The 18,116-nt window shown below is 43.0% G+C and overlaps 1 protein-coding gene across 3 annotated transcripts in view; it reads left to right on the plus strand.

Annotated features, from left to right (window-relative positions):
* Positions 1-18,116, plus strand: part of ergic2 (ERGIC and golgi 2) — a 72,253-nt gene that overhangs the window by 36,557 nt on the left and 17,580 nt on the right. For 2 of the 3 annotated variants that reach the window (XM_078568125.1, XM_078568127.1), the window contains 2 exons: positions 5-103; positions 16,300-16,397. In XM_078568125.1, coding sequence (XP_078424251.1) covers positions 5-103; positions 16,300-16,397 — 197 coding nt within the window. The remainder of the gene's footprint in view (positions 1-4; positions 104-16,299; positions 16,398-18,116) is intronic. The other variant, XM_078568126.1, reaches the window with a different exon arrangement.

Here is an 18,116-nt window from a genome sequence, read left to right on the forward strand (position 1 = left end):
TTAGTGTACAATTTTTCACACCGAATAGATCATTACTCATTTGGAGAACCAATTCCTGGTCTTATTAATCCACTGGATGGAACAGAAAAAATTGCCATAGATCGTGAGTTTCTTTTACTATTTTTGTTTAACAAGCAAATATTGTTTTTATGTTGCGTGTAAGAAGCAAGCGGAGAAATTCTCCCATTCATTTTATTAGTCTGTGCGCTCTTCACTACTCTATCCTGACTCTTGCTCGGCCATTTGTGGTTTCACTGCTCACTCACTTTGCCATAATTTCAGCTGAGAAATTCAGGTCAGCAATTTAGTTGAGAACTCACAGCTTGAATGTATATCTTGCCTTTCTGTGACATCAGTTGTACTGATTTGATGAGAATATTGCACTTGCATTTTTTGCATGAAATGGGAAGTTGATAGCAGGAACTAATCAATCCATGAATGTAGCACCAGGGAAGCTATGACAGCCCATTGACCTTAAAGAAAGGAGAACAGGATATGACAAGATGGTTGAGAAATATTCTGTTACTTGTTACGTTTTAATATCTCTGTATAGTGTAGAGTAACCTGCATTTTGTTACCTTTCATTTATAAAAATATTTTTATTATTTTGGAAAGAAAGGCTTAAATATTACTTGGATCTGTTACTTGCGGAGGAGCACTTTCGTATCATGGTGGTGGAGCATTTTTGCAAAAGTGTACGTTTGAAATTTTATGTGAAAGGACTCTCTTAGTGGAAGCTATGAAAAGTTCACTTACATATAAGGAAACAGCTATTTTTCATATTATCTCGGTTTCCTGAATGTTATCCCACTTGCGAACTTCACAAAACACAACTTTTCTCCATTTATATTCTTTGGTTTCTCTGGGCATCAAATGGACTAATGTACAAGTTGAGATACTGCACCATACGAGTGTGGCACTGTGCATTACTAACTGGAATAACTTGCAAAATAAAATAAATCACTGAATATAACAGAAATACTATATACATTGAAATTAGAGAGCACCAAATCGCCCCGAGTAGCACAGCTTCTGTGTCTCACAGGGTACTCGTGAAACCCGGCTCAACTTTTTGCATGCTTTCTTTTCCCACCGTGTGTGCCTCTTTCCTCTCTTTTTCTTCTCTCTCTCTCTCTCTCTCTCTCACACCTACTTTCCCCCTCCCATCTCTCTCTTACCTTTCACACTCTGCCTTTTTTGCCTTCCTACCCCCCCCGCCCCCCATTTCTGCCCTCTCTCCAGAGCCTGGATGGCTTCCTGACAGTCTGCAGGGGCTGCACATTGAACCGGGGGTGGGGGCCGGTTACTCGCTCTTCACCTTTTGGTCAGCAGCTTCCCGTCCCGAGCCGTCATGGCACCTGAGTGGTGATGGACTGTCCTGGCCAAGCCTCTGGGTCAGAACAACATCTCATCTCTCTGCCAGGCGTCCTGCAAACATTTGGTTTAATGTTTTTTGAAAATGGGCAAAGTTAAATTAAACGCTGAAAGTCTGAAGCTCTATAAACAGCGGGTGGCATGAAAGCGAGAGAGACAGGATGAAGTGGAAAAGCTGTATTTTACCCAGAATCACCCCCAGAAAGACTGTAGGGAGTTCTCCCCAGTGACTCAATCCATCATCCCTCACCTGAAAGGAAAGAAGCAGAAAAGAGAAATAGCAATGAGCAACATTGAAACAGATGTCTAGAAGCAGAGAAGTCAAGAGAAACAGGCATGCATATTCAGTAGAGACATGTAAGTGAGGGATGCAATACTCCAGTCTAACAAGAAGCAATTTATATAATGCTTTTAACATACAAAATCATTCCAAAAAACTTCAAAGAGGCAAAATCAAGAAAAATGGATCCCAAGCCAAAGGGGGAGATAATAGGAAATGTTACCAAAAGCTTGGTAAAGGAAATGAGTGTTCAGGAAAATAGAGTGAGACGGAGAAGCAAAGTGAGTGTTGGGAGGCTGGTGGTGGCGGGTGTAGGCAATTTAAGGGAGGAAATTCCAGAGCATGATGGCTGAAGGAATGATGGGCTGAAAAGAAGGGGAGTTCACAAGGTGCCAGAAATTATCAACAATACCTCCAACTGTAGATGCAGTTGCTTCGACTGCATGTCTTTGCCCATCGTACTATCACATTTATAAACATGTACTTGTTTGGCTCAAATTTCATATTTATTTGACAGCATGCAAGTCATAACTGAACAATAGCAAGTGGGAATGACACCACGAATCAAAAGGCAAAATACCCAGTCAGCAAGTAATAACTATTTTTTAAAGTAATAAAATAGTTTTTGAAATGAAGTGATTCATTTTGGTGGGAAGAATGAGGAGAGACAGTATAAAATAAAGGACACAATTTTGGAAGTGATGCAGGAACAGAGAGACATGTGGGTATATGTGCACCAACATTGAAGATGGCTGGGCAGGTTGAGAAAGTGGTTAATAAAGCATACAGGATCTTGGGCTTTATAAATGGGGGTATAGTAAGGAAGTTCTGATAAATCTGTACAAAACTCTGGTTCAGCCTCAGTTGAAGTACTGTGTCCAGCTCTGGGCACTACACTTCAGGAGGGATGTGAAGGCATTAGAGAGGATGCAAAAAAGATTCACAGGAATGGTTCTAGGCATCAGGAACTTCAGTTATATGATAGATTGGAGAAGGTGGGCTGTCCTCTTTGGAGAAGATTCGATAGAGGGGCTCAAAATTGAGGAGTCTGGACAGAGTTGATGGGAAGAAACTGAAGGATCGAGCACCAGAGGGCACCAATTTAAGGAGACTGGCAAAAGAAGCAATGGTGATGTGAGGAAAAGCTTTTTTTAATGCAGCTAGTGCAGATGATCTGGGATGCATTGCCCAAGAGTGTGGTGGAGGCAGATTCTTCAAAACCTTCGAAAAAGAATTGGATAATTATTTGAAGATAAAGAAGAACTGTAGGGCTTTGGGGAAAAAGTGGTGGAGTGGGACTAGATGAGATGCTCTTTCTGAGAGCCAACATGGTCACAGTGGGCCGAATGGCCCCCTGTGCTGTAATAATTCTATAATAGATGTCAACTTAGCTTCTTAACAAAGCTGAAGATTTAGTGCTGGAAATGAGATATGTTACATTATTAATTCATTAAAACAATACAAAACTCACCAAGTTATTAAATCTATCTATTCAACACTTTTCTGTGTTACATATGGCTTTACTTTCTTTCAAAGGCCTATTCCTTTATCATCATCAGCAAGGGACTTGCCATAGAATGAACCTAAAGTTCCTGGAATGTACCTGCATTTAATACCAAAAGTTAAGTAATATCATTCACAGGGTATGCCAGGTCTGGACACAAAGTTGTGCTTGTTCGTGCCTATTGTTTTGGGTTCATGGGATGTGAGCATCGCTGGCTAGACCAGCATTTATTGCCCATCCCTAATTGCCCTTCAGAAGGTGGTTGTGAGCTGCTGCCTTGAACCACTGCAGCCCATGTGGTGTATGTACACCCGCAGTGCTGTTAGGAAGGGAGTTCCAGGATTTTGATGGCAACAATGATAGGGCGGTGAGTGCCCTTAGCGTTCCAAAATAGCATCCATGCCATGCACCAACTTGTGGGGTGAATTGTGTGCTGTCATATTGGTGCAACTGTTAATAAACACAGTGAACATCTACCCGAGGTATGCAGTGAGGCCAGATCAGGACGTCAATCAAAATATATCGCTGATTTGACCTCACCAGTACCACTTTGGAGCTCAATACTTCTGCCAATGCCCCCTCTTAACTTAACATGGCTGAACACAGATTCAGCACTCAGAAGGATTCCTTCCCAACGCTATCTAAAATGATTATCAATAATTTTTGGCCATTGCTACAAGTCTACAAGCATTTTGTTCATTCTATAGTTGTTTCAAGTTGCTAAAGTCTACAAGGAGTAGTGCGGCAGGTGCTAAAAGACTTGTTGCCTTCAATGCTTCTGCATAAATTGATTGCTCCCAGACATGGGTGCAAGAGTAGTCATTTCCCCTTGTAATACTGCATTGTCTGGGGAATGACCGAGGCCCCACAGCACAGGACCAGCTACTGGAAGCGGAAGGGGGAGAAGGGCTTTCAGTAGAAGCCCATATCCACTCAGGGTGCTTAGGGAATCATTTTACTAGCTGAGGTTCAGGTAGGAAAATGTGTGTGAGATGTCTGTGTTTCAGTAAGTGCTACACTCTAGATAATTAGGTGAAGAATAGAACTGGAGCTGAGTCTTTACACATTTATAAGCTTTTATTTACAGGTGCACATTGCAAACATGCACCTCTAGAACCCAACCAACTCAGTTTCAGTCTGCTTCTATAGGAGCACAAGTAAATCCCATCAATGGGTGCCATTGACTGCACGCAAATCACTTTTCCAGGTGCTGCCTGTTAACTTTGCTTTCAGCTGGAACTGAAAGGGATTTCACTCCCTGAATATCCAGCTGGTATGTGACCATAGGCAGCGTATCATAACAGGTCAATGCCTGGTATCCTGGCAGCAGTCATGATGTCTTTATTTTGCAGGTGTGAGGCTTGCAGCAGTGCTAAAATGCATGAGGGTGAATATTATGATCGATGCAGTTGATGAAGCGGAGTTATTTAAAAATCCCAGAGGGGAACTTTAAACAACTGTCATAACCGATAATTTTGAGTATTATGTTTGAGATGTGACTAAATTCAGGAATCAGAGCATCAGTTCTCAAGGTTTTACATTAAACTAAATGAAACATTTTATTAATTTACACAGGTTAAAAATATATATATACACATGGCTACAAATTACTATCATAATTTTTAACAAATTCCCAAACTAATCTCCATTAAGGCAACAGCAACTCATAGACTTAACCAGACACCAGGCGAAGCGTTTTCACCTTATGAATTCAAAATGAGGTTCTTTTCACTTGGTTCCTATGGAGCCAGTTGGAGACTTGCCAGCTGCCTTTTGATCTTACATTGCCTCTGCTCTGTACACCTGAAAATTGCTCCTACCTACCTACCTACCACCACTGATTGAATTCAAATTCTCATTGTGTCACCAGCCTCTTTGAACTTCACCTTTTAACAATGAAACCTCTTTCATAGTACCAATTTTATTAGTAATATAGACCTATTGCTTGGTAACACTAGATAGGCATCAAGTTTTCACCCCACTTCTTGAATGCTCTATTCAAAAAATGCAAATACACGCTATCTCTCTTACATATCAAAACTAGTACACATCAAAGCATCCAAACCAGCTGTCTGTAATCCAGTTAAGACAGACTATTTAAAAAAATATTTAAAATATTTTCCAATAATATATACATTAATAGCTTCATGACAGTGAAGCATATGTAAGTGGGAGGGTTGATTGATGCAGATAATTGGTAGGTGAGTGAATTAGTGAATGGAAGGAAGACAACATAAATTAGGATGGAGGTGAAGATGAGTCGCATTTAGACCCAGACCAGGTTCCTTCACTCAGATATTGGTGAGCCAGATGCACCGATTTGTCGTAAAAACTCAACACTAATGTCCTTCAGGGGAGAAAATCTGCTGCCCTTGCCTGGTCTGGCCTACGTGAGACTCCAGACTCTCAGAAATGTGGTTGACTCTTAACTGCCCTCTAAAATGCTTCAGGAAGCCGCTCAGTTGTATCAAACTGCTATAGCACTGTGGGTGTTCTTACAATCCCTGTGGGGAAACCGTAAACCAAAATAACCAAATATACCAAACAACCTGCAAATGAAGAAATTACCAATAAGATTTCACTTTTTGTGCCTTTTGCTTTAACATGAATTAATAGGCAAATAATGCTTTCACCTTATGGTCTATACATGATATTTCTTACACAACCACAAGCATTCCCTTCAACATGCATGGCATTATGTAGCTATATAGTTCCATAATATGCTGTTCTCTATTCACAGTTATTCTCTATTCACGCAGTGTAACTCAGGAGTCCTATCTGACAACAGTTTTCACTTCTGAGTTTCACAGTTACAATAATCATCAGCCAGGGACTGGGAATCCCCTCTCCCTCTGGTCACTACAGTCCTGATGATGTAGCATTCCAGAGTTCCTTTTTAGATGACTAACCAATAACTGCCCAGTTCATGGTTTGGCCACTTCTGGGGAAAACACCCAGCTGTTTAGCGTCTCTGAGCTATTCACATTGCTTTCCAGGTTTTAAACCTTTTTTTGCCAGTTCACACATTGCCTCTAAAAGCCCCTGCCTCCTTTTCTGTCAAAGAAAAACTGGCTCTTCCTGAGAGTGATTTACCTCTCCTCACTCGAATTTGATATATGTTCCTCTTTCTCTCCCTTTCTATCTCCTTTCTCTGTGTCTGCATCTGGGCCTTCACCCTCCAGTTCCTTTGCTTGTAGCTCTCCTTTGTGTTTGCAGCTCTCCTTTGTGTCTGGCCACACGACTTCTATCTTAACTTCCTTTTTGTTGTACTACTTCTAGATCAAGGGCCACCAGGTCACATAGACCATTATCCCTTTACTACTGATCCCTTTACAATTGATGCAAACCCTTTAAAAGTCCTTTTCAAACATTCTTAAAAACAATCACATATACCACAGATATTTTAAAGAAATTATAAATTTTCCTTACTGTACTGTTTCCGGGTCAAAGGCTGTCACATGAACTGATACCACATGGATGGAGTGGTTCAAGAAAACGGCTAACCATGACCTTCTGAAGGGCAATTGGGAATGGGCAATAAATGCTGGCCTTGCCAGCAATTCCCACATCCCAAGAATGATGGGTTTTTTTAAATGGGATTTTACTACAGTCCTCCACTAGATACATGGTCAGCATTATTAATACTAGCTTTTTACTCCAGATTGTTATTTAATTAATTAAATTTTCCAGCTCCCTTGGTGGGATTTGAACTCATGTCACTGGATCATTAGTACAGACCTCTGGAATACTAGTCCATTAACACAATGACTATACTACTGTACCTAAGCTTCCCCAGTATACCCTGTCTTGTGATTTTGCATTCATCCATAAGATATAATCTCAATTCTGGTATTCCCTCCTCCATCTTGTTTGTGAACACTTGAAAAATAATGGTCAAGTATTTCAGCAATTTCTCAGTCTTCAGATACCATTTCCACTTGTCATTTTTAGAGGCACAGTGTCTCTTTGCACCCTTTGTTTACTGCTGGTATACTTGAAAAATGCTTTATTGTCCGGCTTTGTTTTCAGCTACGTTTTTGTTGTGACCCCTCATTGCAGGCTTTCTCAGTTTCTTGCTCTAATCCTCAGCATATCTTTTTCGATCTCCCTGTTCTGTTATTTTGCTGAACATTTGTGCCTGGAATTTGTGGGGGTGTGGGAGGGTAGGGGTTTATGGCAAACATTCACTGACAATACCCCTATGAATCTGACTGCAACTTAAGGATTTAGCGAAAGCACATAGGAACATAGAAGTCCTGAAATTGCAGTCTGTGCAAACTGCACTCTGTACCCACGTGCCCCGACCCCTCACCCAAAACAGACCTGGCAAACAGCTGTAGCAATTGTGGTGGCTGGAATTTCCCCTTTTCTGCTCTTGGAGGTCTGTTAGAAACCCCATAAGTCAAGCCATGTTCAATGTGGTGTTATTGTTTTTAACAGCAGTCTGATTAATAACTAGCTAAGCAACTAACTGAACCTGAAGAAATGTGAAATGTTGTTAACTGTCTCAATTATGATTTAATTACTAGATTTTTTAAAACTGGAGTTAATTTTTTAAAATCTGAAGCCTTTTCATGATATTTCAGCTTCTACCTTCACCCCATTTGTATGTCCCAATCTCTCTTTCATTGTGTAAATTTTTAAAAAAGTGATTTGATTATTAATGCTTGAAGAAAAGTACACTATTGTAAATGCTGAAAATCTGAAACAAAAACAGAAAATCCTGGTGATATTCAGCAGATCTGGTAGCATCTGTGGAGAGAGAACCAAGTTAATGGTTCAGGCCTGTCACCTATCATCAGTACAAAGGTCACAGATCTGAAATATTAACCCTCTTTCTCATTCCACAGATACTGCCTGACCTGCTGAGGATCACCAACATTTTCTGTGATTATTAACGCTTTTCATTTCCATGTTTGCTGTCTGTGACCGTTCTTTAATTTGATTGGCTACTCGGTCAGCTTGATAACATCTCGCAATTTGATGCTGGGAATCCTCATTAAAGAACACTACAATCCACTGCACATCAAGAGAATTAAAGCTCCTGCCACAGAGTTTGCTAGATCCCTCAGCGAGGCTTTATTTGTGGTCAGTGGAAAGGCCCTTGCCTCACCACTCTCCACAGTTAAAGTTAAAAATGTGCATTTTATCTTCCTTTCACCCTAATCCCTTTCACAACTTTGTTAGAAAGCCAAACTGGACTTTCTCTTCATCCTGTTCCTACTTAAGTATAAATTTCTTTTACATCTTGACAGCTATCCCTTTTTAAAATATTCCACTTCCTTTCCACATCTTTTACTTCCAGCATCTTCCAATTTTACCATTCCCATGTATTCTGCAATACCCTTAAAATCGACTTGTTAAAAATTATGCTTTTTAATTGGCCTCCTTTTGTTTTCTACCCTCGTGACTAAGAAGAATGTCAGAACATTATGCCATTAGATCTTAAAGGCGCTCATACTTCTACTTGGCTTATTATTTCCAACTCATTCACCAGATCTAACACCAATACTATAATAACCCTTGTGGGTTCCTTAACACACTATCATAGAAACTAGATCCTCACAATTTTAGTAAATTCGTGTTTGCATGCAGACTTGCCCCATTGTGTACTCCTGTCAACATGAGGAAAATTGAAATCTCCTAGGATTATACCGGATGACTTAGTGCTCATCTGTCATATTCTCTCCCACAAAACTGAAATTATTTGGTAGCTTGTAATATATTACTTTTAACATTTTCTCTTTGCTGACCTTTAATTCTATCCAGTACCACTTCCATCATCCAACTCTCTTGTAACCAGATCCTTACTGACGAAATGCTATTCACCTCCCTAGTCCTTCCTAAAACTTTGCAAGTTAATTCCACAGTCAGTGTTTAACTTCAACCAGGATGCAGCCATTCCTACAAGATCTATTTCCTCCCTTTTTATAAAAGCACTTTTAGCTCACACTTATTCCTTATATTTCCATTCATAAGCACAATTATAGTTATTGTTTAATATTCTTGCTCTTTTCTAATTTTTCTTAACCTAGTTATTTTTGACTTCCTTTCCCCCACCCACCTACCTCCACATTTGCTAGACTAATTTAAACCCACTCAACTGCCCTACTGATCGTTTTTGAAAACACTTTGGTACCTCTCTATATTAGATGAAACCTGTCATTGAACAGTTTCCCTTTGTCCCAGAATAGGCCCCAATGTCCCAGGAATTAAAACCCTCCCTCCTGCATCATCTCACTAGCCACATGTTGATGAATCTAATATGCCATTGCCTAAACTTCCCAGAGTGCCCACAACAAGCCATTTTCTATTTACTATCCTTGAGGTCTTGCTGCTCAGCTTTGGCCATTTCTTTTTAGCCTTACCCCAAATTCCTCATGCTGCCTGTGAAAGACCTCCAAGCTGGTCCTTTCTATATCATTGGTTCCTACATGGACCACACCTTTTGGCTTTTATCTCCCTTTCCAAAAGTTTTTCCACTTGCCCTATTATGTTATGGAAGCAACACACCATTTGGGCTTCAAGGTCACAGCTACTATATAGGTTGTCTATCCATTTAATAGTTGAACCCCTTACCACTTAACTTGTTTCCTCTTTCTTTTTGTTCCCCCTGGGTAACCCCATGCTCCATATTTCTGTGGTAATGCTTATGGTTCTCTCCATACAGTATCTCTGATCTGGTCCTCATTACATGCATTCAGCACAGAACAACACTTGAACAGTTTCAAATGCACAGAGGCTTTCTACTGTGTTACTTTTTTTTCCTGCTTTATATGTATGGACACCCATTTACCTTGCTCTTGACACCTCTGTGCTTCTGGTGTGACTGCTTCCTAGAAATTGTTCATTAACCTTTCCTCCTCCTGTATAGCGCTCTCCACCCACATCCCGTTTCCCCCCTCTACTTCTTTCTGTATCCACCCCTGGAAATAATAATTCTCCATTTTGCTTACAGTAACATTCTCAAAGTCCCAACTGTCGAGCCTTTGGCCTTCCATTCTTCTCACATTTTGCAGCTACCAATCTGCCACAACCTCACCTCCACCTACGGTGCCCTCATGCACATTAAAATAATTATTCACTTCCACCCTGGTCATCCCTCCGTTACAGCCCTCATTGTCACTCCCTTAAGTCCAAGGGATGCAGACAATAGATATGGTGGACAACTGGTTTAGCCATTCACTGCCAGATCTGGCTGAACCATATGAAGCAGTATTGGGTCGTGCTCTTGTCTATGAAAACTTTTTACTATTCCTTGATCATCCTGAATGCAAAAGTACCTCGGCTTCCTTTCTCTACTGCAAGCCATCTTCTTAAACCACTCTCCCCAGTTTCCTCCACCCTCACCTCCAACATGAGTGAAAAACTCATGGATTTCTTTGTCATCAAGTTTAGACCATCTGATCAGCCTTTTCTCTCTCTTCCCCTAGTCCACTGGGCCAGGCATCCTCTAAAGTTCCTTATTGCCCAAGCGCGAACTCCAAGCCCTTTCCAAGCTCATCTAGTCCTTGAGATTCAACTCTAGCTCCCCCTACCCTATTCACACTAAACTACTGGAAACCTCTCTCTCGCTCTCGCTCTCTCTCTGGCTCACGTTCTCTCTCTCTTGTGCGCGTTCTCTCTCTCTCACGCCCTCGCTCTCTCTCGCGCGCGCCCTCGCTCTCTCTCGCGCGCGCCCTCGCTCTCTCTCGCGCGCGCCCTCGCTCTCTCTCGCGCGCGCCCTCGCTCTCTGTCGCGCGCGCCCTCGCTCTCTCTCGCGCGCGCCCTCGCTCTCTCTCGCGCGCGCCCTCGCTCTCTCTCGCGCGCGCCCTCGCTCTCTCTCGCGCGCGCCCTCGCGCTCTCTCGCGCGCGCCCTCGCTCTCTCTCGCGCGCGCCCTCGCTCTCTCTCGCGCGCGCCCTCGCGCTCTCTCGCGCGCGCCCTCGCTCTCTCTCGCGCGCGCCCTCGCTCTCTCTCGCGCGCGCCCTCGCTCTCTCTCGCGCGCGCCCTCGCTCTCTCTCGCGCGCGCCCTCGCTCTCTCTCGCGCGCGCCCTCGCTCTCTCTCGCGCGCGCCCTCGCTCTCTCTCGCGCGCGCCCTCGCTCTCTCTCGCGCGCGCCCTCGCTCTCTCTCGCGCGCGCCCTCGCTCTCTCTCGCGCGCGCCCTCGCTCTCTCTCGCGCGCGCCCTCGCTCTCTCTCGCGCGCGCCCTCGCTCTCTCTCGCGCTCTCTCTCCTTCAAATCTGCCAGCTAGCCATTGCGAACTACCATCCCAACTCTAATGTCCATTTCCTGTCTAAAGTCCTTGAATGAATTGTCGCCTCCCAACTCTGTGCTCATCTTTCCCAGAACTCAATCTTTTAATCCCTCAATCAGGTTTCTGCCCCTGCAGCAGTACCAAAGCCACAAATGGCAGGTGGTTGGGTAGTGGTAATGTCACTGCTTTAGTAATCCAGAGGCCCAGGCGAATGCTCTAGGGCCATGGGTTCAAATTTAAATTTGGTTAATCTAGAATTAAAAAGCAAGTCCAATAATGGTGACCGTGAAATCATCGTTGAATGTTGTAAAATCCCATCTGGTTCACTAATTTCCTACAGGGAAGGAAAGCTGTCATCCTCACCCAGTCTGGCTTACATGTGACTTCAGACCCACAGCAATGTGGTTGGCTATTAAATGCCCTCTGAAATGGCCTAGCAAGCCACTCACTTGTACCAAACCAATACAAAGTAACAAAGGAACGAGCCAGACAAACCTCTTGGCATCAATTTAGCCACCAGAAATGGAAACAGCACTGTCGCTGGGTCCAAATCCTGGAACTCCTCCCCAACAACACTGTGGGTACCTACACCACATGGACTGCATCAGTTAAAGAAGGGCAGCTCACCACCACCACCACCTCAGAGGCAATTAGGATTGGGCAGTAAATGCTGGCCTAGCCAGCAACACCCACATCCCAGAAGTGAATTTTTTTTTAAAAGCCCTGTCAACCCTGCAAAGCCCTCCCAACATTTGGGGCTTGTGACAAAATTGAGAGAGCTGTCCCACATGCTAGTGAAGCCTGACATTGTCTGTAAGATATGATTCAATGAGCCTGACTATGTCCCACTGGGAGGACAGACCCACCAGCAGAACAGTGGTGTACGATCAGGAAGGAATTTTCCTGGGAGTCATCAACATGACTCTAAACGCCATGAAGTCTCATGACATCAGGTGAAACACAAGTATGAAACCTGCTGCTGATTACCACCTACCGCCACCACCTCAACCCCCCCATGCCTAAGCTGATGAATCAGTACTCCTCCATGTTGAGTACCACTTGGAAGAAGCACTGAGGGTGACAGAATGCACTCTGGGTGGGGTACTTCAATGTCTATCACCGAGTGGCTCGGTAGCACCACTACTGAGCCCTAAAGAACGTGGCTGCTAGACAGGCTCTGCGGCAGGTGGTGAGGGAAGCAACAAGAGGAAAAAACCTAATCACCAATAGCAGGTGCACCTGTCCATGACAGTATTGAAGTGACCACCGCACAGTCCTTGTGGAGACATAATCCTGCCTTCACATTGAGGATACCCTCCATTATGTTGCATAGCATTACTAGCATGCTAAATGGAGTAGATTTCAAACAAATCTAGCAACATAAAACTGGGCATCCATGAAGTGCTGTGGGCCATCAGAAGCAGCAGAATTGTATTCAGTGTCAACCTGCAACCCAGCAAATGCCACATTCTACCATCACTGTCAAGCATGGCGATCAACGCTGGTTTAATGAAGAGTGGAGGAGGGCATTCCAAGGCATACCTAAAAATGAGGGGGCAACCTGATGAAGCTACAACACAGGACTACTTGCATGCCATACAGTGGAAGCTGCATGTGATAGACAGAGCTAAGCGCTCCAACAGCCAACGAATCAGAACTAAGGTCTGCAGTCCTGCTGCACCTAGCCATGAATAGTGGTGGAAAATTAAATAACTAACTGGAGGAGGAGGCTCCACAAGTATCCCCATCCACAATGATGGGAGAGTCTAGCATGTCAAAGCAAAAGACGAGGCTGGAGCATTTGCAACCATCTTCAGCCCTTCTCCTGAGGTCTCCAGCATCTCAAATGCCAGACTTCAGCCAATTCAATTCACTCCACGTGATATCAAGAAATGGCTGAAGACACTGGATACTGCAAAGGCCCTGACAACATCCAGCAGTAGCACTGAAGACTTGTGCTCCAGAACTTGTCGCACCCCTAGCCAAGTTGTTCCAGTATAGCTACAAAACTGGCATCTAGCTGGCAATGTAGAAAATTGCCCTGGTAAGTCTTGTGTACACAAATCAGGACAAATGCAACCTGCCACTATCTACTTTTGATCATCAGTAAAGTGATGGAAGGGGTCATCAACAGTGCTATCAAGTGGCACTTACACAGCAATAACCTGCTCCCTGACACTCAGTTTGGATTCTGCCAGGACCACTCAGCTCCTGACCTTATTACAGTCTTGATCCGAAGATGGCCGAAAATGTTGAACTCAAGAGGCGAGGGGAGAGTGAGTTCCCTTGATATCAAGGCAACATTTGATCGAGTGTAGCATCAAGGATCCCTTGCAAAACTGGAGTCAGTGGGAATCGGGGAAAAGCTGCCCACTGGTTGGAGTCATATCTGGCACAAAGGAAGATGGTTGTGGTTGTTGGAGGTCAATCATCTGTCCCAGAACATTGCCGTAGGAGTTCTTCAGGGTTCTAGGCCCAACCATCTTCAGTTGCTTAATCAACAGCCTATCTTCCATCATAAGGTCCAGGGTGGGGATGTTTGCTGCTGATTGCACAATTTTCTGTACCATTCACGACTCCTCAGATACTGAAGCAGTCCGTGTCCATATGCTGCAAGATCTGAACAACATTCGGATGTGAGCTGACAAGTGCCAAGTAACATTTGTACCACCCAAGTGCCAGGAAATGACTTTCTCCAACAAGAGAAGTTAACCATCTCCCCATGACACTCATTGGCATTACCATCGCTGAATCCTTCACGATCAACATCCTGGGCCGTTCCATTAATTAGAAACTGAATTAGACTAGCTACAAGAACAGATTAGAGGCTGGGAATTCTGCAGCAAGTAATTCTCCCCAATGCCTCTTCATCTACAAGGCACAAGCCAGGAGTGTGATGGAACACTCTCCACTTGCCTGGATGAGTACAGCTCCAACAACACACGAGAAGCTCAACACCATCCAGGACAAAGCAGCCAGCTTGATGGCACCCCATCCACCACTTTAAGCAATCAATCCTTCCACCACTGACGCACAGTGGCAGCAGTGAGTACCAAATACAAGATACAGTGCACCACCTTCCAAATCCATAGCCTTTACTACCTAGAAGGACAAGGCCAGTAGATGCATGGGAACACCACCACTTGCAAGTTCTCTCCAGGCCACCCACCATCCTGATTTGGAAATATATCACCGTTCCTTCACTGTTGTTGGGTCAAAATCCTGGAATTCCCTCTCTAACAGCACTGAGGGTGTATCTATACCACATGGACTCCAGAAGTTCGAAAAGGCGGCTCACCTCCACAATCTCAAGGACGATTAGGGATGGGCAACAAATGCTGACCTCGTCAGTGCCCACATCCTGTGAAATAATTTTTTTTCAAAAAGCCATGTGACTGTGACAAAAGTAAATTCTCGCCCCTCCTTGGAGCCTTTGACACAGTTGATCACACCATCCTCCTCCTAACACCTCTCCATTGTCATCCGGCTGTGTAGGACTGCACTCACCTAGTTCCATTCTTATCTAATAGTTGCCAGAGAATCACTATCAGTGCTCCTCTTCCAACTCCCACACCATTACCTCTAGTGTGCTCTGAGGGGTCTCTCCTTCGCCCCCTCTTATTTCTCACCTACATACTATCCCTTGGTTTGAAAACAAATGTCATTTTCCTCATGTATGCTGACGACACATGCTTCTACCTCAATTCCTTTCCCTGGCAACGGTCTGAGGCTGAACCTGACTATTCGCAACTTGAGTGTCATAGTTGATATCGAGATGAGCTTTCAACCACATATCTGTGCCATCAATAAGATTATGTATTTCTACATTTGTAACATTGCCCAACTCTGCCCCTGCTCTTGTACTGCTGAAATCATCTTCCATGCATGTTACCTCCAGACTTTATTGTCCCAACACTATCCTGGCTGACCTCCCACATTCTACCATCTGTAAACTTGATGTGCCCTGGCTTGCAATAAATCGCATTCACACATCGCCCCTGTGCTCGTTAACCTATTTTGACTCCGAGCTCAACAGTGCCTTGATTTTAAAATTTCCTTCCTTGTTTTCAAATCCCTCTATGACCTGACTCTCCCCTGCAACTGACCTGAGATATCTGCATTCTTTGAATTCTGACCTCTTCAGCATTCCTGATTTTAATTCCCTCCCTAAACCTCTTCACCGCTTGAGCTCGATTTCCTCCTTTAATATGCTCCTTAAAGCCCACCTCTTTGACCAAGCTTTTGGTCCTCTGTCCTAATATCTCCTTATGGCTTGGCATCATATTTTATTTCATAATGCCTCTGTGAAATGTCTTGGGACATTTTATCACATTAAAGACACTATATCAATACAAGTTGTTGTTATATGGTGCAAATTGCGGTCAGCTGAAGTTCAGCATTTTTCTGCTCAAGCAATACAGCCTTCCAACACTTCATGCATGGGTTGCTTCCTGGATATCTTGTGGGTAGAGGAAGGCCCACGTCAGGCATACCACATGCATAATCTGTACTTGAATTAGACATTTAATCTGTAACTAACAGTAATACACCAAATTAGTAATTGTGTAAGTGTTATCAGCACGCTGTGCCACAGAATGGTAGGACATGATTTGTCCATGGCTCAACTCAGTAATTTTGTGATCTGATCTTGACTATATAGTTGAGATACTAACTGTTGCCCACGAGGAAAGAAAAACTCAGAGGAAAATTACCCACGCTCATTGTCATGTATCTCACTGATCAGATGCAGATTGATATTGGCATATTACTATGTGAGAACATGCCACTTTTCTATTCTCTTGAATTGTTTATGGACATTTGTACTTCTTTATAGTTTTGTGATAGATACCTGTTGTTGTGAGTTTTTTTGTGTATGCAGTTCTTTCAAATGCATTGTTTGTATTTTAGATAATCAGATGTTTCAATACTTCATCACAATTGTGCCAACAAAACTTAATACCTACAAATTCTCAGCAGAAACTCATCAGTATTCAGTCACAGAAAGGGTAAGTCAATTAATGAAGTTTGGTTTATCTCATCATTCAGGTATGCCACTTAAACTGGATCACACATGTTTCAACTGCTTTGCAATCACTACAGTGGGTGATGTTTCCTGTTGTTCCCTTTCATGGTGCGAATTCATTTTTTGAGATACTTCAGGTACGCACGCAATTATTGGTGTGTACTTGACTAATTGCATGGGAACAAGTGCTAAGTTAGCATTTTAATGGATCTTAAAACATGGATAACAATTTTCCAGCTTCTTGTAAACTGCTATTTAGTTATTTCTAATTGGAATTTCAATGTTAATATTAACTTGCCTGTTACTTTTAGTTTCAATGAGCACCTTGTGCTTTACTGAGAATTCCAATATCAATAGCTCCATTAACCTATAATGGCTGTCTGTCACCCCACCATTGGTGCAATAAAGCCTCTCTACCCCCCCTAGTACAGTTACTAAGTTTCTCTTTCTGAAGTCTACATTTATTTTGCTTCTGTGTGGAAGCTTGCTGTACTTAAATGTCAAATTTCTATGATTCATTTACAAGGACACCATGGCCCTTCTGAATACTAACATTCCCACTCCCTTTGCCATTTAGAAAATATTCTTCTTTCCTATTTTTCGTATCAAAATGGAAAACTTCATACTTCTCCATGTTATGCTCCATCTACTATATTCTTGCCCAATCACTTAACCTGTCTAAATCATTTTTCAGCCTTCATATGTGCTTCTAACAGCTTCCTTTCCCACCTGATTTTGCATCAATAACAGACTTGGACACACTATCCAGTCTCCACATCTACATCATTGATATAGATTATAAATAGATGAGGCCAACCAACAGATCCTTGTGGTTCCCTAATATTTACAGCCTTCAACCAAAAAACATAATTTTTGCTCCTACCCCCTGTTTTTTCTCCTTCAACCGATCCTCAGTCCAAGCTAATATAATTCACCCATCCCATGGGCTCTAATTTTGTGCAATAATCTCTTGCGTGGCACCTTATTAAATGCCTTTTGAAAGTTCAAATATGCTAACCAAATCCAGTGGTTTCCTTTATCCCACCCTGCTTGTTACGTCCTCAAAAAAAAAAATCGCAGCTGATTTGCCAAACATGATTTTCCTTTCATAAATCCATGTTGGCTCTGCCCAATCATATTTAGGATTTTCTTAATGTCCCGTTGTCATGTTCCTAGTAATAGTTTCTAGCATTGTTCCTACAATTGATGTCAGGCTATCTGGCCTATAGCTCCTTGTTTTCTCTCTCCCTCTCTTTAATGTTAGAGTTATGTTTTCTACTATCCAACCCGTAGGGACCATTCTAAAATCTAGGGGATTCTGGAAGATCAAAACCAATGCATCCACCGTCTCTCTAGCTGCCTCCTTTAAAACTTTAGGATGTAGCCAATCAGGTCCGGGGAACTTGTTGGCTTTTAGTCTCAGAAAGTGAAAATAAAATTAAGATTAGCCTTTTCATAAATATTCTCCAGTTAGTTCTTCAAATAAGAATGAGTTAGTAAAAGCCCAGAGAGTTTAAGCGTTAAGCTGAGGATTCATTGCTGTCAACATCTGCCCCATTTTTCCATTTCAGAAAGCATTGGCTCCCCTCTGGTACGTTTCCAGTTACTAGTTGTGCTCTGGTACCTTATTCAAGTGGGACAGATGAGCATTTCTGTGGCCATAGACGTAACTCCAGGATGGTATGTTGCCCCCATGGTGCCA

The sequence above is a fragment of the Cetorhinus maximus genome, chromosome 22 (genome assembly GCF_964194155.1).
Source record: "Cetorhinus maximus chromosome 22, sCetMax3.hap1.1, whole genome shotgun sequence".
NCBI lineage: Eukaryota > Metazoa > Chordata > Chondrichthyes > Lamniformes > Cetorhinidae > Cetorhinus > Cetorhinus maximus.